Source organism: Heloderma suspectum, chromosome 1, assembly GCF_057233095.1.
Source record: "Heloderma suspectum isolate Gila_16-S chromosome 1, 16-S_ref, whole genome shotgun sequence".
Lineage (NCBI taxonomy): Eukaryota > Metazoa > Chordata > Lepidosauria > Squamata > Helodermatidae > Heloderma > Heloderma suspectum.
In genome coordinates, this window is record NC_139458.1 from 66,456,232 (window position 1) to 66,480,850 (window position 24,619).

The 24,619-nt window shown below is 42.8% G+C and overlaps 1 protein-coding gene across 1 annotated transcript in view; it reads left to right on the forward strand.

The window, feature by feature from the left end:
* The window catches only part of RYR3 (ryanodine receptor 3), a 593,263-nt gene that overhangs the window by 406,746 nt on the left and 161,898 nt on the right, over window positions 1-24,619 (forward strand). The window contains exons 56-61 of the mRNA XM_084844796.1: window positions 2,303-2,365; window positions 6,540-6,615; window positions 6,760-6,883; window positions 9,082-9,197; window positions 11,106-11,173; window positions 20,771-20,892. Of these exons, the coding sequence (XP_084700922.1) occupies window positions 2,303-2,365; window positions 6,540-6,615; window positions 6,760-6,883; window positions 9,082-9,197; window positions 11,106-11,173; window positions 20,771-20,892 (569 nt within the window). The remainder of the gene's footprint in view (window positions 1-2,302; window positions 2,366-6,539; window positions 6,616-6,759; window positions 6,884-9,081; window positions 9,198-11,105; window positions 11,174-20,770; window positions 20,893-24,619) is intronic.

Genomic DNA, 24,619 nt, shown 5'->3' on the forward strand with positions numbered 1-24,619 from the left:
CATTTCTTTGTCTGGATTTGTGTTTCTTGCCTAAGGTGGTGTCTGATTTTCACCTTAACCAAGATATTGTTTGCCTACATTTTTTCCTTCCCCATCATCTTCATTGGAGACAATGCTGCATGCTTTGGATGTTCACAGAGCACTTGCTTTTTATAAGGCTAAAATGGAATCATTTTGCAAATCTCATTGACTTTTCATAAGTTATGGGGGGATCAAAGAAGGGATTTCCAGTTGCCTCTGAAGGTTAGCGTTATGGATTGTACAGACCATTAAACTGGCTTATGGGATTGCTGGGCTCAAGTTGTCGGAACCAATTAGGGCTCACTCAATATGGGCAACGTCGACGACAACAGCTTTTGGTCGTGGAGTATCATTGCCAGACCTTTGCAGAGCTGTGACGTGGTTGAAGCCATTGACATTCATGTCACATTATGGACTTGCTATTCAGGCTCGAGAGGACTGTACCTTTGGGCGTGCAGTTGATCCTACAGTATTTCATTGTATTTCATCGCACATATGGACGATTAACAAGCTGACTTACCAAAGGAGGGTAGGTGTCCTATGATGACCTACTGTAGGATCAATTTCATTGATCCTACAGTAGGTCATCATAGAACACCTACCCTCCTTTGGTAAGTCAGCTTGTTAATCATCCATATGTGCGAAGCACAGAGACCATGAAGAAGAATGGCAGGTTGCTTACCTGTAACTGTAGTTCTTCAAGTGGTCATCTGTGCATTCCCACCCACCCACTGTCCCAGCTGTAGTGTCAATGTCACTATCGGTGTTGGTACCAAGGGGTATGCATCCTCAGTTGCGAGGCCAATTTTTGTTTTAATTTCAAGAGAAGAGATAGGTAGGAACTCACTGGGACATCTGCAGTAGGACAGTGGGGGTGGGTTCCCACCAAAAATGATACTTAGCTACAGAAAGTTCCCGAATTGAGGCTTCGTGCAGGTGCAGAGCCCATATGTGTGACATTTGAGCATGCATATAAAGCTCTTCGGATTTCAATAACAGGAGATTAAAAAAAAACTAGATGTGACCATGGTAGAAATTATGAATTCAACCAACTGGGACTAGAACTTCCCTTCTGTTAGGCTTGGCATTCAAGATGAAGCTGGACAGCCATCTGTCAGGGATGCTTTGACTTAAGATTCCTGCATTGAGCAGCGGGTTGGACTCGATGGTCTTATAGGCCCCTTCCAACCCTACTATTCTATGATTCTGTGGCCTTCCACTCTCCCACCAAACTAAGGGATCCAACCTTCTCATCCATGTAAGGCCTGCTGTATCAAGGCAAGTCTTTTGTGGCCTACAAAAACTGAGAGTCAATTGATCAGAAAAAAATAGAAAACAGACACAACGAAGTCCATCTCAATAACAGCACCTGGAGAGCTTGACTTGATTTTGTGGACTGACAGGTGACAGCATAGCTATAAAAAAAAAGGCAAGAAAGAGAGTGAAACCCCAATAGAATAGTTGCAAACTTTCTCAGCTGTAGCTGGGGAAACAGAGCAGTGATGTAATTCTGTCAGCCAATAAGTACCATTTTCAATCTCTGCTGTTGCTAGGGTAACTTTAAAGTAATTTTTTTCTGAAAACTGTAACAACTACAGTAACTATTCTCGTCCCTCTGCCTATTTAGTGTGCCATTGAATGCCATTATGGGACTGATACTGAAATCTAAGACTTAGGAAAAATATTGAATCCATTGTGAGATTGATTCACTATAACTAAAGGCTAATGAACCTTACTTCAAAGGACAGAACAAAGACTAGAGCATCTGAAAAGAATGAGCATGTGTCAGAGGGAAATGTGCCTGCATTTACAACAAAAGTCTTCTTGAAAAGGCTGGAAACACTTAGCCTTTTTTGCATTAAAAGTTACTTGATTTAAAAACCCATTTAAATTCCTTAAAATGTTATTGACTATCATTGCCTTTGAAATCATGCCCCAACAGTTCAATCTTATGATCTTACATTTTGCCAGATACCTAGAATGGCACTAAAGGGTGCACTACTACCGCATGTGGAATTGTTCAGACTCTGGAAACTAGCCCCAGTGTTTCTTTTAGCTAGCACTGCTATGCTGATGGGAGTCAGCGCCTACCATTGTCTAAAACCATGAAGATAGGAGTAGGAGCAACTTGTTTAACATTTAATCTATTTAAGATTGAATACTGACTTAGCTTTAAGCATTTTGCATGCCTAAAATGTCTTTAATCAAAATAGATTGATATATGAATCATCTAAATATGCAAAACAACAGCCAATAATTCTTCTTTTTTCCTCCCCATTAGGGGAATGGATATAGCCCAGCACCACTAGATCTTTCAAATGTTGTACTCTCCAGAGAACTCCAGGTTAGTATAAAAATATTCAAAGAAGTGTGACATCAAAAAAGCTATACATTTCTAAGTAAAATCAACCATGGCAAACAAGAGGGTGTCCTCACATTATGAAGGTGGTGTGAGACTCCTGTGGTGCTATGCCTTCCTGTGCCACCAGTGTAACATGGGAAGCCATGAGTCACATGGAAACAACCCATACTGTGGTTTCTCCCCACACCAGCATTACTCCAGGATCTGGGAGAACCAGCAGGGTAGGGATCGATCACAATATGGGCTCCACCGATACATCCCCTGCCCTCTCATGCTGCTGTGGTTTGTAAATTGAGAAAGAGCCTTTGTATCTACAGTTATGCATTCTAAATAACAAAACCATTATTTTCTGCATATTTGTGTCTGCAGATCTGATACTGATACATTTTATGCTGAAAATTTAGCTAGTATTTTTCAGAGTTACCATGGTTTGAAAATGAATACTATGTATTTCAAATAACACTTGGCCTCACCTTACCATATAAAACATCTCACCGGAACAGTAATTACTGATTTACAGTAATATTATGGACTCAGTGATACTGTAGGGCTTAAAATGAAATGCAACAATTTTGTTAAGTGGTTGAAAACAAATTTTCAAATAGCTGTGAAATATACATTTTTATATATATTTTAAATTTCCAAATGGAGTTCTAATGGCATATTTACCATAGCAAAATAATGTCCAGAATAACATGTAAGCAATAAAAATATAATTTATATTACTGATAGAAAAAAGTTGAATAGCATCAAAAAGGTTTAGCATCTATTGAGTTCAGAACTTGCATGTTTGTCATTATGAACAAACTGGGAACTGCGGGCTGTAACAGGATTTTGTTGTTGTTGTACCTGTACTGTCACTGCAGCATGATGACCTGGCAATCCTAAGAGGGCAATGAGAACCAAAAAGAAATGTGGGGGAGGGATTTAATTTACATTAATTATATTAACTCAAATATTAATTTGAGTTAACCAGCCAATGTTTTGGCTATAGGCTTCTAGTAACAATATTACTAGAAGTCCTTTAATAATTATATCAAATTAGTTTATCAAAAACTGTGGATCTTGGAAATGTTTTTCGTAATGAAGCAATATGACTGCCTTTGCTGTTTTAGAGTCTTGTGATACCTTAAAGACTGACAGATATATTGATCCGTATATTCCATAGAATCATAGAATAGTACGAAGAGTCGGACATGACTGAACGACTGAACAACAACAAGGGTTGGAAGGGGCCTATAAGACCATCGAGTCCAACCCTATTGTTTCATCAGATGTGGGCTCTAGTCCAAGAAAGCTTATACTGCTGTAAATGTGTTCATTTTTAATGTGTCACAGGACTCATTGTTTTTGCTGTAGCAGACTCAAATGGTACCTCTCTTCTGAGTATTACTTTAATGCAGTTTTTCATTGAAATACCTATTCTTTTTAACTTAGTCATAATCAGTCTATTTATGTACTGCAGTTTCCACAATACATTGGCTTGGATCCTTCGTTTGCCTTCTTCCATTTGTGGGTTGGCCTTTGATCCAGTCGAGGCTCCCACTGACAGAAGGGGGTAAGAAGATGGGGTTTCACCAAATAACCCTTCCCCCTGCAGTGTTTAACACCCTGTCTAGTGCTGTTCCAAATGGTCCTCCAACTCTCTGGAGCAGATTTTCAGGAGTCACAAGGGGCTACAGGCGGAAGAGGGAAGAGGTGATATCTCCTCTTCCCCCTTTTACCAGCGAGAGCATCCAGTGGGGAGAGTTCCATTCATAATAGTGCACAGATAATAAAGTGACAACTGTTTTAAAATAATGAGCTTTTCTACATGAGGCATTTAGTGTGTGCTCATCAGTCCTTACAGTTGTTCATGGATTCTTTAGATGATGATGTCTCCAATTTCACCTCTGTTTTTAAGGAGTACTTTCGCGGGGGTTTCTAGAGCGGGAAGAATGGAGTATGATTTGTGAAAGCGAAATAAAACATAATTTCCAACTATCTAATTGTGTTCATAGAACCATAGAATCATAGGGTTAGAAGGGGTCTACAAGACCACCAAGTCCAACTCCCTGCTCAGTGCAGGAATCCAAGTCAAAGCATCCCTGACAGATGGCTGTCCAGCCTCATATTGAATGCCTCCAGCATGGGAGAGCCTCCCTAGGTAATTGGTTCCATTGTCGTATTGCTCTAACAGTCAGGACGTTTTTCCTGATGTTCAGCCGGAACCTGGCTTCCTGTAACTTGAGCCCATTGTTCCGTGTCCTGCACTCTGGGATGATCAAGAAGAGATCCTGGCCTTCCTCTCTGTGACAACCTTTCAAGTACTTGAAGAGCACTATCATATCTCCGCTCAGTCTTCTCAAGGCTAAACATGCCCAGTTCCTTCAGTCTGTCTTCATAGGGCTTTGTTTCCATTCCCCTGATCATCTTTGTTGCCCTCCTCTGAACCCTCCCCAGTTTGTCTGCATCCTTCTTAAAGTGTGGTGCCCAGAACTGGACACAGTACTCAAGATGAGGCCTAACCAATGCTGAGTAGAAGGGAACTAGTACTTCATCTCTGTTATTCAGCTGTAGCACAGTGCCACCTTGAGGTTACGTAGTGGAAAAGCAGGAAATACTCTTCATGTAGTGCTTCGATCTCAGTCCTGCGATGAAACTGAAAGTAGATACAGCAGATTAACAGGGCCATGTAGAAAAGCTCAATAATGGCACATATCACTAACCGCTATAGCCAGAATACATTAGTATTACAATATGACATTGACAGGTCAACAACTCATTCACAGTTTATTTAAAATATATCAAAAGTTTAAATATGCATGAACATGCCAATAGGTTATATCTAATTCCAATAGGATCAATATTATACCTACATTAAGCAATTCATTCACCGAGATGTAGCAATAAAATACCTCTCCCAAATCAAAAGTAAAAGAAAAGGTACAACGAACTAATGCAGTGTAACTACCCTTAGCAACAATATCCAGCCAAGCCAACCATACTATATCCCTACACAAACTAGGGATGTCAGAGAATTCTGCCACGGATCTCAGTGAGGCCGAATGTCAGTGCATTCGGCCCCCCGAAATCTGTGGTGGAACGAACCCCCCCCATGAAAGGCGCGCAAAATGGAGCACTTACCTGCTGCCGTTTGCACTGCTTTGCGAATGACGGCCGCATCTGCAGCCGCCATTCACTTTCTCATGATAGCCGTGATAGGCTACGTAAATACTTACATAGCCTATCACGGCTAATGCAGGGATGCCATTTGCGTCCCTGCGGGGGCCGTGATAAGCTACATAAGTATTTATGTAGCCTATCACGGCAAAAACAAAACAGCGAACGCAAATGGTGGCGGCGACGGTTTGCGTTCCCTTTTTTTTGCCATTTTAGCCTACATAAATATTTACGTAGGCTAAAATGGCAACAAAAAAAAAGAACGCAAATGGCGGCTGCCATAGCCGCCGCCATTTGCGTTCGCTGTTTTTTGTTGTTGTTGTTGCCGTGATAGGCTACGTAAATATTTACGTAGCTTATCACAGCAAAATACAGGGACGCAAATGGCGGCGGCTATGGCCGCCGCCATTTGCGTCCCTGTAGGCTGCCCAGCGGCTGGATGTCCAGCTGCGGGCGGCCCTGGCCGGTGGATCCGCGGAATTTCCGCAGAGCGGAGCTGGCCGGAGAGAATTTGGGGGGGAGGGATGGAGCACCTCCCCCCCACCGCGAATGTTACCCTTTGTAAAGTTGAGTGACTTTCGTACATCTCTAACACGAACACAGCCAAAATATCCAACTAGAAGCCCCACTTTTGTCCCAGACGAGATTCCCACCAGTATTCCAACTCTAGCCAGAAAAGAGAACACACCATAACCACAAGGCACTTTGTACAATCCACTCTCCAGCAACTGAAATAGAATCCCCTCTCACCAGGGTCCCATGTCCATCTGGTTCCTTCAGGGTAGCAAATCACTAGGAGAGGCAAGATGGATAAAGCTTCTCCTCAGGCAGATGTTCTCTTTGATATTCGTCCTTCTCTGCTTAACACATATAATGCATGCTTTTTAATTTAATGTTTAATTTAATTTTAATATAATATATATTTCTGTGGAATTGTATTATTCATGCTTCTTTTGACTTTGGATTATTTTTTCTTGATTTGGTGGTGATTCAGGGAATGGTTGAAGTAGTGGCAGAAAACTATCATAATATCTGGGCTAAAAAGAAGAAAATTGAACTGGAAAGTAAAGGTAAGACTGAAATGTTTTGTGCAGAACCTGAGATTCAGTAGAGGAATATCTGAAAATACAGAAAACATTATAAGAACGGTCTATTAACAGTCTGGAACTATTACTTCAGCAATAAATATTAACAATTCTCTCATCTTGCCATAGGTGGAGGTAGTCATCCTTTATTGGTACCGTATGACACTTTGACAGCCAAAGAAAAGTCTCGAGATAGGGAGAAAGCACAAGAATTGTTCAAATTTCTTCTAGTGAATGGTATTGCCATATCTAGGTAAATTATGCATCACTATACAAACTTTCTCGGGCTAGTATTCTGTTTTGTTTTTGCATTGTTTTGGCGCAAATCATTCAAGACCACCAACTTAGCAGCTTTGATGAAATTAGAGGCATTTTATATATTACATTTAAGCATCTACGTAAAATGCTCACTTCAAATCACTACCTCAAACAAGAGCAGAGTGAAATAAAAATGCTATTTAAAATTAGATATAGAATAATTTCTGTATCCCACACATTGGCATGCTGAAGACAACTTATTTTTAATCCCTGCATATTCTCATCCAGAGTTTTGTAAAAACTCTGAGCAGGAGGACAGGCTGTGTGAAATCCCTCAGCAGTTCTGGGCAACCTGTCGCCCCAGGGCCGCAAGCAGCTCTCAGCCTAATTTCAAAAACCCTCTGCAAATCATCAGCTCAGACTTCTAGCAAGGTGATCTGCTCCTTCCCCAGCAGTCTGCTGGGCAGGAAGAGAGAGAGAGAGAGAGAGAGAGAGAGAGAATGAAGGGGTGGCCCTGCCCACTGTTGGCTTTGTCCCTGTTCTCCATTGGCATGTGGCTCCCAATATATTATTACTGAGGGAATATGGCCCTTAACAGAACAAAAGTTCCCTACCCCTGCTGTAGAGGACTCTATGATTGCTGACCACTTTTATGGAAATGGAGAACCACAAGAGTCTAGCCCCACACGTATTAGTCTAGTCTCATAGCAGGGTTTTGCCCATTCTTAGAAAAACGTGCATTCTCCTAGAAAAAATAATGCAGTTTGAGAGCTAGGAACTGCTGTTTCCCTTCAGCATACATGATGGCTCAGGGAAACATGCTTCCAAACACCACTACTGAGTAACAACTCTGCATTTATTATACAATAAAACAAATCTGTGGAAAGGCCCTAAATGTCACGTGAAAAAGAAATCCAGAAATGGAAGACAGCTGCCAAAACCAAATTTGCAGAATATAAAAACTAAAGACTGTGGCCCTGTTTAGATGTCATGGCAGTGTCTGCTGGCAATTTGTGGATTAATTAATTAGTATACTCTAGCACTGGGGTCTCCAAAGTGGAGCCAGCAGGCACCAAAGTGCCCACAGACACCTCTTGGTGCTCACCAGGCTCCCTGTTAATGAATTAATAAAGCCACGAATTGCAAGGATGTGCACTACATGCAAGCTGCTTCCTGTTTCCTGAAACAACCTCCAAATATGACATTCGTTGTAGGTTGTTCCTGTGACATCAAAATCTAGACACTTGGGGTTGTTTGTGGGTTAAACAACCCCAGGTTAACCCGTAGTTTCTTCTTGATTTGACTTGGGGTTGTTTAACCCATGAACAACCCCAGGTTGCTGGATTCAGATGTCATAGAAGCAACCTGCGAATGTTACATCCATAGGTCGTTCCAGGAAGCCAGAAGCGGCTTGTGCATCACATGCATGTGGTGCACGTCCCCACAATGAATTTGTGGGTTAATTATTAATTAATTATTAATAAGTGGGTTAATAATTAATAATTAATTAATCCATGAATTACCACTGGACACTGCCATGATGTCCTAACAGGGTCTGTGACTCTTTATAAGGGTATTTACAGTTCCCATTGGGTTCTTATTTATATGGTGGAAATTTTCACTCAAAGTATCATATTGTGACTGTCTCTGTTCTCCCTACCCATATTTCCAATTCACAAGATATAGAAGTGTAATTCCACAAAAGACATAGTGGTCAATCCCCTCCATGCCACTCTCAACCACTTGAGGAGACATAAGTACTTGAACTCTTAGACTTTCCTGTGATTGAAAAATATGTGTGTTTTTCATGTTGGTTACAAAAATAATAGTTACACTTCATTCACTTTTGTTCTCTTCATTATAAAAGTGCCAACTGGCATCAGAAACTTTGAGGACTGGCACTCCAAAATGTTCATGACAATCCTTGTCCTAGTTCAACCAGCAGATTATATTCTCCCTACACACTGGTAGCTTTTGGCCAAAGAAGTGAGCACTCCGTTAATAGTAAATGCTACTCCATGAAAATAAAACTTAAAAGTTGAAATTGATTGGTTTTTCCATTTAGAAGCTGCTATTATTAAAAAAAAGTTTCAAAAGAAACATATAGACTATAATAAACAACAAAGTAAACAACAAAGTAATACAATTTAAAAGTTATACTAAGCACGCTATTTCAAACCTTCATTCCAATAGAGGCTTACATGACATTGAGTTGGATGCTTCATCAATGGAAAAGAGGTTTGCCTATAAATTTCTGAAGAAGATTCTCAAATATGTTGACTCTGCTCAAGAATTTATTGCACATTTAGGTAAGTTTCTCTAGTGTTTTTAGGCAACTATTCAAAAATAGAGATAAAAATTTTGTACTGTTGGTTATAATTATTATCATCATTGTTATTATCATCATTATCATAATCATTGCAAGATCTCCTATTCATTTCCTTACAAGGAGGTACAGCAGAGCTCTGATCCTCACCTGTTGCAAGCATGCGAAGAGCAGGACCTGCTCAACCTGCACACTGAGTGCTCAGAGCCACTTCTGCCTCCCTCTTTTCCTCCCCCCCTCCCCGCACATAGACCCACCACACTTACCTGGGAAGGAGTAAGGGAAGGCTGAGGAGCTGCTGCAGGCATACTCAGCAGCCCTTTCCCCTAGAAAACTTCTGTCCAGCTTCCCTTCGCCGGGGGAAAACGGTGCTAAGAGCGCCGTTCTGCCGACACAGGGCCCTCTTCCTCATTTGGTTCACTGCAGAGGCTGTTCATGTAGAGTCCACGGTGGGAAAAGATTGCTCAGTTTTTCCTGCTGAGGGAGAAGGCCTCTGAAACACTCTCCCTTGGCAGGAATGGCACTCTTAGCATTACTTTCCCTCTAGGGGTAGAATGCTTCCCAGAGGGCCAGAAGGACTGAGAGCACCTGTAACTGCTGCCTCTGCCTCCCCCTCTCCCGCCTGAGCTGTGCAGAGGAAGGAGCAAGCGGAAGGGTGGTGGCTGCAGGTGCTGCGTAAAAGCCTTAAAGGGATTTGCATGCATACTTCTGGAAGATGTGGAAATTCCTGGCCACCTGGATTGCTGCCATAACAGCATTCTAGGTGCCAAGGAAGGGAGACAGAGAACTGCCTCTCCTTTTGCTTTCACTGGAGTAGGCACCTCTCCTACCAGCTAAGAGAGTTTGGGGGTGGAAATGTGGGGGCAGGAACACAATGGGATCTGATTTTCATTCATGATTGTGCTCAGAATAAAACGAAGTATTTTCCTTTTTGTGGGGGGACGGGGGAAATACCTCTGTTTACTGGACCCAAATATAAATGAGCTTGAGATGAGTGTCTCCCATCATTAATCTTAATCGGAGTGGAAGTAGGAATTTATGAGAATTTTATTTGTGCTTCCAACAGTCAAACATGCCCCATTTGCAACCTCAGACAAGAGTGCGAGTAGAAGAATGTGTTCTCTAAAAATGGTCACAAATTCTTGAACACGCGCTCGAATTCGAACATTACACAAATTTAAGAAAAAAAGCAGTTCAGAATTGCACAATTTTTAAAAATGTGCAGTTTCACATTTTAATCTATGGGGGAAATCACGCAGCTTTGAAAATACTCAGAATTTTGTGAAATTTTCCTGTTCAATCACGTTTGATTTATGCAGTTTTCCCATTCGCGCATATTGAACAGTGATCACAACCACCCGTGGAAATTGAGTTGATGCTCAGAGAATTTGGGTGAATGTGAACATCACTCGTTCACCCATCCCTAAGTAGAAGTCTTGGAATGTGCACATGGTATTCTCACATCAGACACAAGCACATCTTCCCATGGATTGCAGCGGGTGGCTGGAAATGCAAACATTCTATTTCAAACTAGAAGAAGCATGGAGATAGGAAGCATGTCATCTGGAGCCCCATAAAATTCCATGAGTGAGGCAGTGTGATTGTACATTAAAATCTTCATTTGGAAGCACCCTAGTTTTCAGGAAAAATCTTCAGAATAGGAGTTTGATATTTACAGATAGAGCTTTCTCAGTCCATTTTACTTTGTACAAGATCACAAAGAGCCATATCATTTCCTATGTTTACTTAAAATGGAGGTGATACCTGAATAGGGCCACAGGGTTGCTTCTCTGGTTCTTACAGAACACATTGTTGGTGCTCCTGAAATTTTAAGATGATTAGGACATTTCAAAAACCTGTGGATGATATAAAATGATATTCTTCTCCACAGAAGCCACTGTCACCAGCGGAAAAACTGAGAAATCCCCACATGACCAAGAAATAAAATTCTTTGCCAAAGTGAGTGACATTATTTCAAATAAGCTACTTTAACTCCCACAGTAATGCAAGAGTGTAGCATGTGCTAATGTTGAGAACTGTGCATTTAATGGAACATCTGATTCCCATCACAGGAGGTGGGGGATGAAATCTGTAGTGCAAATTGAACATTCCAAAATACTGATTTGAGGCACAATTCCTGAAATTATCTTTTTTACATAGTAAGTGTTGTAGTGATTAAATTAAAAGGCAAAGCAATTAATTTCGGTTGGATAGAATGTAATAGTATTTTATGGAGCACTTGCTTCATTTTCCCTGTCTGCTGTCTTGAAGATTACTGCAGTTGCACTACAAATTAGTAACTTGTTTTTACAGGTTGTTTTGTTTGTATCAGTATTTCTGTGCATTATTCTTCCATGGCTGTAGTACCTAAGTAGTCAACAGACCTAGGTGGAAGCACTGATGCAGCAGGGCTATTGACTGCTGTTGAGCTTAGCTGGTGTTGGGTTCCATTATTTTTATTATAATTCATATTATATTGCACTTGATATGGTAAAGTCTTTGATACTGATTGGCTGTGTTGTGGTGTCACAACTGAATCTAAATAGTTTGTAGTCCAGCTTCTGTGAAGAAAAGTTATGGGTTTTGCTGGGACTAAAACCTCACATAGGGACTTGCTAAGGACTGGGAAGAGTTCCCCAGATGGAAGATAAGAGGCAGAGAATGGAAAGGTAATGAGGCTGAAGGAAGGGTACAAAGTAGGGATGTACGAAAGTCACTTACCTTTTCACAGGGGTGCTTCGCGGTGGGGGGAAGGCGCTTCGCTTCTCCCCCCGAAGTTCAGGTGAGGGGGGGGAGCCGTCCCGCCTCGCCCGGCCAAAATTCAGGCCAGGGGGGGGAGGCTTCCCACCTCGCCCGGCCGAAATTCAGGCCGGGGAGAAGCGCCCCGTCTCCCCGGCCACGAAACAAAGTGTAAAAAAACCCAAAAAAACACCCCCTGATAGGCTACGTAACAATTAACGTAGCCTATCACGGCTAGATTTCCAAAGTCAGCCATGATAGGCTACGTAAATCGTATCACGGGTGAGTTTGGGAAAAAAAAAAAAAAGCGCATACGCAGTCTGTGGGTAAATCTTTACGTAGACTACCGGGACCAAATAAGGAACGCAAATGACGGCGCCCATAGGCCGCCGCCATTTGCGTACGCGCTTTTTTTTTTTCCCAAACTCACCCGTGATAGGCTACGTAACGATTTACGTAGCCTATCACGGCTGACTTTGGAAATCTAGCCGTGATAGGCTACATTAATCGTTACGTAGCCTATCACGGGTTTTGTTTTGTTTTTTTACACTTTGTAATGGCAGCGGCAGCAGCCGGTCAGAAGACCGGCTGCCGCCCCCGCCCCCGACAAAAGGCCGCCGCCGGGACCCGCCGCCGGGAGGGACATTCGCCAAAGGTAAGTCCCATCCCGGGGTGGGCGGGGGGGCGGAGGATTTCACCGCCGAATTCGGGGGGCCGAATGCGCTGGCGCTCGGCCCCCCGAAGATTCGGGGAGAAATTCTCCGCCATCCCTAGTACAAAGTAGGGCCAGGGGTGGGCAGAAGGTAGACCTCCAGATGTTTCAGAGTTCAACTCCCAGAAGCCCCTGACTGCATGGCCGATAATTATTTATTTATTTATTTATTTTATTAAATTTATTAATCGCCTATCTGGCTGGTTACCCAGCCACTCTGGGCGATGTACAAAGCATACAATAAAACAGTGTAAAACAATAAAATTCTACAATAAAAATGTTTTCTAAAGGAATAATCAGGAATGCTGGGAGTAGTAGTAGTAGTAATTATTATAGTTATTATTATTTACTTTTATATTCCACCTTTTTTCCTCTTGCAAGGCATCCAAGGCAGCTTACATAGTCCTCTTCCTCTCCATTTTACTCACAACAACCCTTTGAAGTAGGTTAAGCTGAGAGTCAGTGACTGGCCCAAAGTCATCCAGTGAGCTTCATGGCCAAGTGGGAACTAGAACCCAGATCTCCCGAGTCCCAGTCCAACACTCTAACCATTACACTACACTGGCTCTCAGTTAAAGTCCAAAACATCTGGAGATCTACTTTCTTCCTACTTCTGAAGTAGGCAATGGATTAAAATGACTTAGCCAATTCTTTGGCTGCAAATGTTTAATTAAAAATATTTTAGACACTGAACTTTATAGGAAGTGTCTTGATCTTGACCTGTAAAAATGACTAAAAATTAGCCATTGTGAATTGCCCTATCATAGTGCTAGTGGTATTGCCTACTTAATAATGGTATAGGGCAGGGTCGTTGCTAGGTTCTTAAAAGATCTGGGGCACAGGCCCATAACACAAATTTGTACGTGTGTGTGTGTGTGTATATCACCAACCTTCATGGATCACTGCCTCATGGCGAAGGGGCTTGCGTAACTCAGTGAAGCCATAAGCTATGCCGTGCAGGGCCACCCAAGTCGGACAGGTCATGGTGGAGAGTTCTGACAAAATGTGGTCCACTGGAGAAGGAAATGGCAACCCACTCCAGTATTCCTGCCAAGAAAACCCCATGGAATGTATCACAAAGCTAAAAGATATGACGCTGGAAGATGAGCCCCTCAGGTCAGAAGGTGTCCAATATACTACTGGGGAAGAGCAGAGGGAATGTCCACGTAGCGCCAGAAAGAGTGAAGCGGCTGGGCCAAAGCCGAAAGGACACTCAGCTGTGGATGTTTCTGGTGGTGAAAAGAAAGTCCAATGCTGTAAAGAACAATATTGATTAGGAACCTGGAATGTCAGATCAATGAATCAAGGTAAGCTGGAGATGGTCAAACATGAGATGGCAAGATTGAACATCGACATCTTGGGAATCAGCAAACTAAAATGGACAGGCATGGGTGAATTTAATTCAGGTGACCATTATATTTACTACTGTGGCCAAGAATCCCTTAGAAGAAATGGAGTAGCACTCATAGTCAACAAAAGGGTGGGAAAAGCAGTACTGGGGTACAATCTCAAAAATGATAGAATGATCTCAGTACAAATCCAAGGCAAACCATTCAACATCACAGTAATTCAAGTCTATGCCCCAACCACTGATGCCAAAGAAGCTGAGGTTGATCGGTTCTATGAAGACCTACAACACCTTCTAGAACTAACACCAAAAAAAGATGTCCTCTTCATCATAGGGGATTGGAATGCTAAAGTAGGAAGTCAAGAAATCACTGGGATAACAGGCAAGCATGGCCTTGGTGTACAAAATGAAGCAGGACAAAGGCTAATAGAGTTTTGCCAAGAGAACACGCTGATTGTAGCAAACACTCTTTTCCAACAGCACAAGAGGCGACTCTACACATGGACATCACCAGATGGTCAATATCGAAATCAGATTGATTATATCCTTTGCAGCCAAAGATGGAAAAGCTCCATACAGTCAGTAAAAACAAGACCTGGAGCTGACTGTGGCTCAGATCATGAGCTGCTTCTTGCAAAATTTCAGCTTAAATTGAAGAACGTAGGGAAAACCACTAAACCATTCAGATATGACCTAAATCATATCCCTTATGAATATACAGTGGAGATGAGGAATAGATTTAAGGAATTAGACCTGATAGACAGAGTGCCTGAGGAACTATGGATGGAGGTCCGTAACATTGTTCAGGAGGCAGCAACTCAATCCATCCCAAAGAAAAAGAAATGCAAGAAAGCAAAGTAGCTGTCTGATGAGGCTTTACAAGTAGCTGAGGAAAGAAGGGAAGTGAAAAGCAAGGGAGAAAGGGGAAGATATATCCAACTAAATGCAGAGTTCCAGAGAATAGCAAGGAGAGACAAGAAGGCCTTCTTAAATGAACAATGCAAAGAAATCAAGGAAAACAATAGAATGGGAAAGACTAGAGATCTCTTCAAGAACATTGGAGATCTCAAGGGAACGTTTTGTGCAAAGACAGGCATGAGAAAGGACAAAGAAGGCAGGGACCTAGCAGAAGCAGATGAGATTAAGAAGCAGTGGAAAGAATACACAGAAGAACTATACAGGAAAGATCTGAATGTCCCTGACAGCCATGATAGTGCGGTCACTGAACTTGAGCCGGACATCCTCGAGAGTGAAGTCAAGTGGGCCTTAGGAAGCATTAGTAACAACAAAGCTAGCGGAGAGGACAGTCTTCCAGCTGAGCTATTTAAAATCCTAAAAGATGATGCTGTTAAAGTGCTGCACTCAATATGCTAACAAATTTGGAACACTCAACAGTGACCATAAGATTGGAAAAGGTCAGTTTACATTCCAATTCCAAACAAGGGCAATGCCAAAGAGTGTTCAAACTACCGTACAATTGCGTTCATTTCACATGCCAGCAAGGTTATGCTCAAAATCCTACAAGCTAGGCTTCAGCAGCATGTGAACCGAGAACTACCAGAACTTAGGGATGGGGGAGAATTTCTCCCCGAAACTTCGGGGGGCCGAGTGCCAACGCATTTGGCCCCCCGAAATCGGCGGTGAAATTCTCTCCCCCCCCCCCGGGATGGGACTTACCTTTCACGAATGTCCCTCCCGGTGGTGGGTCCCGGCGGCGGTTCGTCAGGTCTTCGTCAGGGGCGGGGGCGGCAGCCGGTCTTTCGACCAGCTGCCGCCGCCGCCATTACAAGTGCAGTAAAAAAAAAAAAACACCCCATGATAGGCTACGTAACAATTAACGTAGCCTATTACAGCTAGATGTCCAAAGTCAGCCATGATAGGCTACGTTAATCGTCACGTAGCCTATCACGGGTGACTTTGGGGGAAAAAAAAAAGTGCGTACGCAAACGGCGGCCCCCATAGGAAGCCGCCATTTGCGTTCCTTATTTGGTCCCTGTAGTCTACATAAAGATTTACGTAGACTACAGCGAAAATAAGGGAACGCTATTTGCGTTGCCCTTATTTTCGCCATAGTCTACGTAAATCTTTACGTAGACTACAGGGACCAAATAAGGAACGCAAATGGCGGCTCCCTATGGGGGCCGCCATTTGCATACGTGCTTTTTTTTTTCTTTTTCCAAAGTCACTCGTGATAGTCTACATAACGATTTACGTAGCCTATCACGGCTGACTTTGGAAATCTAGCCGTGATAGGCTACGTTAATCGTTACGTAGCCTACCACGGGGGTCGTTTTTTGTTTTTTTTTCACGGCCGGGTAGACGGGGCGCTTCTACCCGGCCTGAATTTCGCCGGCGAGGGATGGGGCGCCTCCCCCCCCTTGCATGAACTTCGAGGGGAGAAGCGAAGCGCCTCCCCCCCACCGCAAAGCAAGCTTCGAGGACAGGTAAGGGACTTTCGTCCATCCCTACCAGAACTACAAGCGGGGTTTTGAAGAGGCAGAGGAACTAGAGATCAAATGGCCAACATTTGCTGGAACGTGGAGAAAGCAAGAGAATTCCAGAAAAACGTCTATGTCTGCTTCATTGACTACGCTAAAGCCTTTGATTGTGTGGATCACAACAAACTCTGGCAAATTCTTAAAGAGATGGGAGTACCAGACCACTTTACCTGTCTCCTGAGAAACCTGTATGAGGGATAAGAAGCAACAGTAAGAACCAGACATGGAACAATCGATTGGTTCAAAATTGGGAAAGGAGTACGACAAGGCTGTATATTGTCGCCCTGCTTATTTAATTTATATGCAGAGTACATCACGAGAAACGCCGGATTGGATGAATCACAGGTCGGAATTAAGATTGCCAGGAGAATTATCAACAACCTCAGATTCGCAGACGATACCACCCTAATGGCAGAAAGCGAAGAGGATCTAAAGAGCCTCTTGTTGAGGGTGAAAGTGGAGAGTGCAAAAGCTGGTTTGAAACTCAACATTAAAAAAACTAAGATCATGGCATCTGGCCCCATCACTTCCTGGCATATGGAAGGGGAAGAAATGGAAGCAGTGACAGATTTTATTTTCTTGAGCTCCAAGATCACTGCAGACGGTGACTATAGCCATGAAATTAAAAGACGCTTGCTCCTTGGGAGGAAAGCTATGGCAAACCTAGACAGCATAGTAAGAAGCAGAGACATCACCTTGCCGACAAAGGTCCGTATAATCAAAGCTATGGTTTTCCCAGTAGCAACATATGGCTGTGAGAGCTGGACTATAAGGAAGCCTGAGTGCAGAAGAATTGATGCCTTCAAACTGTGGTGTTGGAGAAGACTCTTACGAGTCCCCTGGACTGCAAGGAGGTCAGATCAGTCAATCCTAAAGGAAATCAACCCTGAGTGCTCATTGGAAGGACAGATACTGAAGGTGAAGCTCAAATATTGTGGCCACCTAATGCGAAGAGAAAACTCCCTGGAAAAGACCCTGATGCTGGGAAAGATTGAAGGCAAAAGGAGAAGGGGACGACAGAGGATGAGATGGCTAGATAGCATCACCAATGCAATGATATGAACTTGAGCACGCTCCGAGAGAGAGCGCAGGACAGGAAGGCCTGGCGTGCTATGGTCCACGGGGTCACGAAGAGTCGGACACGACTGAACGACTGAACAACAACAACAATAAGCGGATCTCTAATATATGTGTGTGAGGGGATGCATGTGGTGTGCTTATGTGTGTGCATAGATTACATACATGAGAAGTGTGCACTGACCTCCCCCCCTTCAACTCAGACCCCGATTCAGCATTTTGGAAATCATCCCGCTTTTGCTCGGGCCAGTTTGTAGTCAGTCCACTTCAGCTCAGCACCAAACCTGAGTCAAGGTTTGGAAAAACAAGTCTTTATGCTTCCTGTTGACTACCATGGGAAATTAGAACAAAACTGTAACTTTTTTCTCTTAGTCAGAACTGGATGGTAATTTCAGGAATACTAGCCCCCTAGAAGGGGATTACACCTGCCTAATGTCGTTAAAAAAAAAGGTGCAGAGTTCATATTTTGATTTTCTTTTAAAGAGAACTGCCAATAACATTGTTATTCCTTGGAAGAACTGGATAAAAATGTCAGGATTCATTGCCCCATCGGAGGAGATGATACCTACCAAATTTCAGAATGATAGTCACAAGTTTTGTGCAAGGGTAGCCTTGACATTTTGAGGTCTCCAAAAGAGGACATATTTCTCTCTCTATGTTCCTTGTGGACCATTGTTCTGAAAATTACAGACAGCCTAGAGGTGTCCCTAAGTACGAAACCAGCAAAGTTTCTGAAGGATAGGTGCAGCAGTTCATGTGGAAGGGGAGTTCTCCACTTTGGAGGAGGGAGTGATTTTCTGTCCCTTCCATTTGCCCCTTCCCCAATATTTTTTGGGTAGATTTGTATGAAAATGCACAGTCATTACAGGCGTCCCCCAGGCAAGAAACCTGCAAAGTTTCTGAAGGATATACATGCCTGCAAATTTAGAATGACTACAATTTATTTACATTTCACCAGTGTTAGCAGCAGGGGAACATGGGTGGGAAGGTGCTATTGCACTCATGTCCTGCTTGTGGGTTGGCCACTGTGTGAATAGAATGCTGGACTAGATGGACCTTGGTCTGATGCAGCATGGCTCTTCTTACTTTCTTAAATAGAGAGTGCCTCTGAGCATATGCAGAATGCTTTTCTTTCACCACTGAGCACTTACATTCTCCCCCTAACAATTCTATTCCCCTCCATGCAGCCATCCCTCCTCATCCTACCATCCTCCAGCAACTCTTCATAAAAACAGATGTTTTGTTTTGTGCAACTCTTCTCTACCTCCTCCTTGTTATGCACAAGCTCTCATTGTATCTTCCTCCCCATAACTTCATTTGTGCCAAGACTTCACCAGGACTCAGCCAATGAGTCTGTTTTCAAAACTCAGTGAGTCTGTTTTCAAACCTAGGGCTAAGTTATGGAGAAACTCTGAGCATGTATTGAGTGCCTTTTCCTCACCACTGAAGATAGGGTTCATGCAAAACCACCACCACCCACAAATGACAAAACATGCATAGGACTGAGCTGAAAGGGTAGTCAATTCATTAGCTGGAACTGGATAGGCATTAAACAACTCAGGACTTATTTTTGAGTAGAACATCAAGGTGCAAACCTCCCTGCAAAAGTAACTTGTGCTGGAAACCTATGCACACTTTCTTGAGTGTAAGCCTCATTAAACATAATGGGGCTTCTGAGTAGGCATACATAGGATTGCACAAATGAGCAGTATTTATCTCCCCTCCACTTAAAAAACAAACCAAAAACTCCTATTTTTTATTAAAGCTTTCTGCTCATAGGAACATAGGAAGCTGCCTTGTACTGAGTCAGACCCTGGGTCCATCTAGCACAGTATTGTTGGCACTGACTGGCAGCAGTGGCTCTCCAGGGTTTCAGGCAGGATTGTTTCCTAGTCCTACCTGGAGATGCTGGGGATTGAACCTGGGACCTTCTGCATGCCAAGCATGTGCTCTGAGCTACAGGCCCTTCCTATTGCGGGATAATGGCAACTGACAAACAAAACAGCCCCAGATTTGTTTCTCTGCAACCATGTCAACCCACTTTTCTCAATGACTTGAGTGAGGAGAAGGAGAAAAACCAACCCTCTTGTCTGTTTGTATAAAGTCAAATACAGTTCAGAACTTCTCTTGCCCATGGAAGAGAATTCTCTTTAAGAATTCCTCAAGATATGCCCTGGGTAAAGAGAGAGAAAGAATAGGACAGGTGAGGGAAGAAGAAAAGAAGAATGGTGATTGGAAATGCGGGGTGGGGGGCATGTAGAGAGAATTCCTTAAGCCAAGTTGCTCCTTTCAGAGAGGTGGTACTTCAGAAGAATTTAAGAGGCTGTGGGGGGTTTGTAAGGATTGCACATACTTACATTAACTTTATGAGGTGAGGTAGCTGAGGGCTTTTTCTAGCTTAAAAAAAAAAACCCTCTAGAACTTATTTAAAAGCCTCAGCATAATGACGCCCCTCGTATAGGGTAGGAAGAGAGTAAATGTGCTATATTTAGGGCCATTGTCGAGGGGAAGAAATCTGCGCTTCACACTCTTAACACAGATGACTCCAGTGTTTGTGGAGGTGACTTTTCTCTCACCCTTAACTGTGTCCACAATTATATCCCATTTAGTTTGACTTATATAACTGGTTGGCTCCTCTTCACTTCCATGGAAGAAAGAATTCAGGGACTCAGGTAGGGTAAAGATAAAACTTGCTCCTCTTGACACTGATGGTCACAGTGGTGTCCTGGAGAACAGCAGCTTACTTCCTGCCATAGACATGAATAGGCTTCATTGACTTCATTGGCAAATAATTACATGCTGGGCTGGAGAAGTCAGGTTGTACTGTGGCGAGGAGCCCTCTGTTCCTTTTATTTTGCCATTGTTATCACAGCATTCGCATCCCCTACTCCACTCTGGAACTGGCCCCTTCCTTTGCATCTGCTGCTCATACAGAACCAAGGCAGGAAGACCCAGGTCCACCCCGTAAAGCCTTTCCTTGTCTGTTGCCTTTGACACTAGCGACAAAAGGGCCAATCTGCTTCTATTGGTGAGAATGGGAGGCTAGCAGGGGCTTTTCCAGATCCAGCAGTGAACCTGGAGAAACTGCTATCCCAATCTGCATAACCTCCCTCTGACACACACACTATTTGTGTTTCATGGTCATCCTCGTAGTTTATATACATTGTTATCTTATTCTCTAGGTTCTGCTACCATTAGTTGACCAGTACTTTACCAATCATTGCCTGTACTTCCTCTCGTCCCCAACTAAGCCACTCAGCAGTAGTGGATACGCTTCAAATAAAGAAAAAGAAATGGTAGCAAGGTATGTAGCAAAAGAAGATAAATTCTATGACATTGTAAATTTAATGTTATAATGAAGAAAGTAGCATCTTTGAAAATGTTTGTTTCTTATCCATATGATTCTAGTCAATGCATTCATATCAAGAAAATCCATGCATGTACAAATTAACGGAGGACTTTATTTCAAAACAAAACATTTTGTCTACCCAGAATTAATATTTCAGGTAAACTATAATTCTCATATTAGTTTAGCAGATTATGGATTTGAATAAGTAAGATTATATCACTTATTATATAGGTTGACAATATTCTGTATTTTTATATATTATTATTCATTGAGTGGTCATACATAGGCTTGGCTCAGACAATCCTCTAAACCTAGCATAGGGAAGCTGTAGCTCAAGGGACTCAGGCATCCTTTGGCTTAATTTCATATGGCAATCAGAATCATCTGGCTCTTCAAAAGATGTGGGCCCATTCTTGCTCTCACCCCTTTGGAAATTGCTTCATCTTCTGCTTTGTGCGTGTGAATGAGAGGTAGAGAAGGGATGGGGTGGGTGGGTGAGAGAGAGATCTATGCAATCCTGTAGTGCTGTTCACTCTGCCCACTTTGGGCTCTGGCTCTGCCCACCACTGACTCTGGCTTCACTTACCATCAGCTGCAGCCCCCACTGTCTTATCCTGTGGGTCAATGGCTGTTCATGGGGAAAAGGTTCTCCGCCCTAATTCAAACCAATCTAATGATTCGATTGATTGATCATGTGTATATTTTAGCTTTCAGCAGTCTTTCCAGGGTAATGATCAAAATCCCATTCTGGACATCTAGTATCAAAATCAATACTTATAATGATTTTTACATTTATATCCTACCTTTCTCCTTTAGGACTCACTTTTAGCCAGACCCCTTGAAAGAAAAGTTGGACCCATTTCTAGATTCTATCTTTCTCTGTATTATTGATTCCCATGTTTCTTTTCCTATCTCAAGTTATTCTTTCTGGGTGTTTTTTTTCCAAAGGTTCTTCTTTTTTTCAAAGTAGTGGGGGCTGCAGCCAACTTTTGACCTCATAGCCCATTCAGTTTGTCCATGGCCCATACTATTCAGGACATCAAGTGTTGTATTGTAGCTCCTGGGCATCTAGTCACACTGGATAATAAGGCTATCAATGGCTACTAGTCATGAGGGCTATATACTGCCTCCAGCATCAGAGGCAGTTTGCCTCTGTGTGCCGGTTGCTGGGGAAGATGAGTTGGAGACTTGTGGACATGAGTGGACATAGGTGTCTGGTTGGCCACTGTGGGAACAGAATGGTGAACTAGATAGGCCTTTGGTCTGATCCAGTAACGCTTGTCTTAGGTTCTTATTCTTTTAATTATTAACTACAGAGATGAAAATTGGACTGCTAGTGCCACTTACGAAACATTTGTTTTTGTAAACATAATTTTACGGATTGTGGCCCATATATTTTTCTTTTCTTTATTCCTCTAGCCAGATTACTACTCACAAGTCTCCCTACTGTATCTTTCAACTGTAATGTATTCCATATAAATAATTAAGATATTAAATAAGTCTTTTCAGTACAATTGACTTTCACTGACTTTGTGTATATTTTTTATCTAGTGTCCAATTTACATATAATGTTCTTTCATGCAAGACATTTTTATTTTATTTTATTTATTTAATTTAATATTTGGTATTGAAGGACATAATATCAAATACTTTTCTAAGATGCAAATATGTTGCTTTTAATTTCTCATGCACACTTTCTGTTTGTGAGTCAATTAAAATGCTAATCAAGTTTGCCTTATAAGATTTATTCTTTAGAATGCCATACTGTTTATTGCTCATTTTGTTTTGCTCATGGAAGGAGGACATCCTTCAGTAGGTGACTCCTCACATCCATTTCAAGGAAGCAGGAGTTCCAGAGGCTTCTGGAACTTCTGCAGGAAGAGCGAGCTCTCTCAAATGTTGTCCTTCCCCAACATAAGGGAGCAGGGCTTTCACTGCTCTCTGAGGTATGGGTTGTTGTTTTTCTTGGCATTGCTCCCATCCCTAGCTTATTGGCTTAGCCAATTAGATGGGTGGGAATTTGAAGACTGATGTCTGGTGTTTTCTTTCTAGTTCTAACACCAAGGGGACAGTGAGGGATCACTGTAAGCATGCCTGTTCTACGTGCGGTTACATTCCACCTACTATTATTTTAGTGACTAGACTTTAGAGTAGGGATGTTAGAGAAATCTGCTTCGGATTCAAATGAGGCCAGATTCTTTGGAATCTGGCCTCAGGAATCCACAGCGGATCGGCCCCACTTACCTCCCCTCCTGGAGGATTCCGTGCAGGACGGCACGACTGCTTGTTGCACTGGGAGCCCTTCGCCTCTGTGCCGATCGCCTTCTGTTTTTTTAAATGGCGATCAGCGGTATGTCCCCATAGACTTATACACAAAATAGAGTCGTGAATCTTGCATATAAGTCTATGTGTCCATAGGCTTGTACACAAGATTTACAGCTCTATTTTGCGTATAAGTCTATGGGCACATCCTGCCGATCACCATTTTTTTTAAAATGGCAATCGGCGCGGAGGTGAAGGGCTCCATTTGATTCAGGTAAGCGGCCCTCAGCTCTGCGGAATCCTTGCAGAGCGGAGGCACTCCACAAGGATTCTGGGGGGGGGGAGGAACGGATTGCCTCCCCCGCCCCCGTGGAACGGACGGTGGGGAATCCGCACATCCCTACTTTAGAGCAAGGGTGGGGAACCTGTGGCCTTCCAGATATTGCTGGACTACTACTCCCAACATCCCTGACAATTGGCCATGCTGGCTGGTGCTGATGGGAGTTGGAGTCTAACATTATCTTGTGGGCCATAGGTTCCCCACCTCTGATTTAGAGGATGTGTCCTGCCCTTCAGTATCATAGTTCCTGGGAAAGCTAACAAAATACCTTTATCTACTCCTAAAATGTATTCCATGTTCCATAGGTCACAGTCAGGAACTGGTTCTCCCCTATTTTTCTTTAAATCATTTCACTCAAAGAGAGGGGGCTCACCTTGGGTACATGTAGAGTACTCAATGTGTATTTACAGCAAACAGTGGGTATTATTTCTTTTATTCCTTGTTTGTTTCCTTCTATGTTTCCTTTTGGGGAAAAGATTTTCAGTTCAAGCCCTGTGTACATGGATTAAAGACTGTATATCACCAAGCCACCAAAAGGGATTTTGGCAAACTAAGGGAGAGGGGCAGCCATCTTAGCCACACTGAATACCAGTGCACCATAACCTCATATCTGAAGAGCAGATATATAGAGCACTCCATCTACCTTCATCTGGCACTACTGGATAGAAACCTTCAGCTGTGTTGAAGCATCGTTTGGGTAAAGGGTCCTGCTGCAGGTGGTGTAGGGAGTATAGCAGTTAGCTCCCATTAGGGGATGGGTTCTACTTTGCATCCCTTTGAAGTATGTCCTTGCATGACATTGGACTTCTCATGAAGGTACTTTCTGGTCATGAAAAGACAGCCCATCTTGACCCACCTCAAGCAGGGCATGCACTTAGTCTGCAATTGGGACGACCTCCTGTCTTGTTGGAGTTACTGAAGTTGAAGCAATATTAAGTTCTAAGGTAGTTTTTCTGGTTAGTTGATTTTTTGTTCCTCATCTGTGGAAGCTTCCAAACTGAGAGGGTTCCCCCTCCTAGCAGAGATTTCAGAATTCTCTGGAAGTCCTGTCTTCTTGAAATGGATGGGAGAAGTCAGCCA